The 1,755-nt window shown below is 59.1% G+C and overlaps 1 protein-coding gene across 1 annotated transcript; it reads right to left on the bottom strand.

Annotated features, from left to right (window-relative positions):
- Positions 1-473: 473 nt before the first annotated feature.
- Positions 474-893, bottom strand: LOC104279507 (avidin-like; the record flags this gene model as incomplete). The annotated part of the gene is made up of 2 exons (XM_009876811.1): positions 819-893; positions 474-684 (listed from the first exon to the last, which is right to left on the bottom strand). Coding segments are annotated over exons 1-2 (286 nt in total), but the record flags the coding sequence as incomplete, so codon positions are not given.
- Positions 894-1,755: the final 862 nt, after the last annotated feature.

Consider the following 1,755-nt stretch of genomic DNA (forward strand, 5'->3'; position numbering starts at 1 on the left):
TGTCGGTGGAGGTGAGACAAGATTTGGAGGGGAGTGTGGCCAGGGTGGAAGGTCAGTGCCAAGCCGAGGCCCTGCAGCCCACCCCAAAAGAGAAGGTGGTATACCCAGGACTGTCCCTGCCTCTGGGGACAGCAATGAGCGGCAAAGCAGGCAGGAGGGCACAGAGGGCTTGAGGTCTCATATGTGGACAGGCACAGAGCACCAAGCTTCAGCCTCCCGGACATCCTCTGCACCCTGGGGTTGGCTAGTGACTCCAGCCAAGGAGATCCAGTGGTCAAGGATTGGGGAGCAGCCACAGGTGGTGGGAGGACACCTCAGGGGAAGGCAAGGGAACAAGGACAGTGCAAGGGAGAGAATGAGAACATCAAGGACACCAGAGGAAGGGCAGTGGAAGTCAAGGAAAACCAGAGGGAAGGGTAGGAGGGCGTTGGAGACATCACAGGGAGGGTGGGAAGCAAGGAAAGGAGAAGTACCTGTAAAGTTCCAGTTGACGGTGAAGCCGAAGGTGGGCTGGTCTGACCGGATTTTGAGATTCTGGTACCCTAGCAGTGGTGAAGGCTTGATGGGAGTGGAGGTGTTTGCCACTTTCGTAAAGTAGGTGCCATTGAAAACACCTTCTTTATGAACTTTCCCAATGGTCATGTTGGAGCCCAGGTCATTGGTCCAGTTCCCAGTCAGCACACACTGGAGCAGAGGGGACTCAGAGTTGGTGCCATGGCACAGCCTGGGCAAGGGCAGGGTGGCAGGAGCGGGCATCCCTGGGACAAGCTGCAGGTTCACTGTACAGCCTGTTCCAGGCATCCTGGCCCTGCTCTTACCTTTTTCTCAGGAAGTCCATGAGCCACCAGGGCCAGGAGGCTGAGCACCAGGAGGACGGGTGTTGCTCTCACCATCTCTGCAGCAGGCAGGCAGCTGGCGTACCCAGGGATGTGCTCCTTGCAGGGCTCTGCTGATGTGCCTGGCCCTTTGCCTTTTTATTGCCATGGAGGAGCCTGGGCCATGGGGAGCTGGGAACACACACTGGTCCTTGGGGTCAGTGACAGCAGAGGCCATGGAATGTCACTGGGTGGGATGCCAGGTAATGTGGGCACTGAACAGTGACACGACAGGAGCCAGTGGTGTTTCCAGCAAAGCTTTATTAGGGGAAGCAGCTCGTGGGGCAGGATCGAGGAGGATGCACAGCAGGACTGCTACCAGCCTGGCAAGTTCCCTACTGCCACCCTCACTTCCGTTGCGAGACCTGATGTGTGAAAGTGTTTGTGCCGACCCTAAGGGAACACAGAGGGAGGAGAGGTAAGGGTGAGAAAGCCCCATCTCCCCCCTCACAGCATTTGCACCTTGGTGGGAGAGACCCCCCATCGAGGTGGTGCATGGGCACCTCATCCTCGGTCACCCCCACACCAGCAGCAGCTCTGCCGGGCTCTGAGGACCACGGGCTGGGAGAGCCCCAAGCCCTCTGGGGATGCTCAGGGAACCCAGGCAGGGCAGGGACAGGGGATCACCTGGTGGCGTTCCAGTCAGAGCTGATGTTAGCCGCGTGTGACCGCAAGAGCCACCCCAAAGCTTCCTGCCCTGTGCCACCCATGAAGCACTGACCCACAAAGACAGTGACGGTAAATGTGGGTATGGGGTCAGATTTGGAGGGGAGTGTGGCCAGGGTGGCAGGTCAGTGCCAAGCTGAGGTCCTGCAGCCCACCCCAAAAGAGGGGATGGGATACCCAGGGCTGGCGCTGCCTCTGGGGACAGCGGGGAGGG

The sequence above is a fragment of the Apaloderma vittatum genome, unplaced genomic scaffold (assembly GCF_000703405.1).
Source record: "Apaloderma vittatum isolate BGI_N311 unplaced genomic scaffold, ASM70340v1 scaffold17549, whole genome shotgun sequence".
In the NCBI taxonomy this organism is placed as follows: domain Eukaryota; kingdom Metazoa; phylum Chordata; class Aves; order Trogoniformes; family Trogonidae; genus Apaloderma; species Apaloderma vittatum.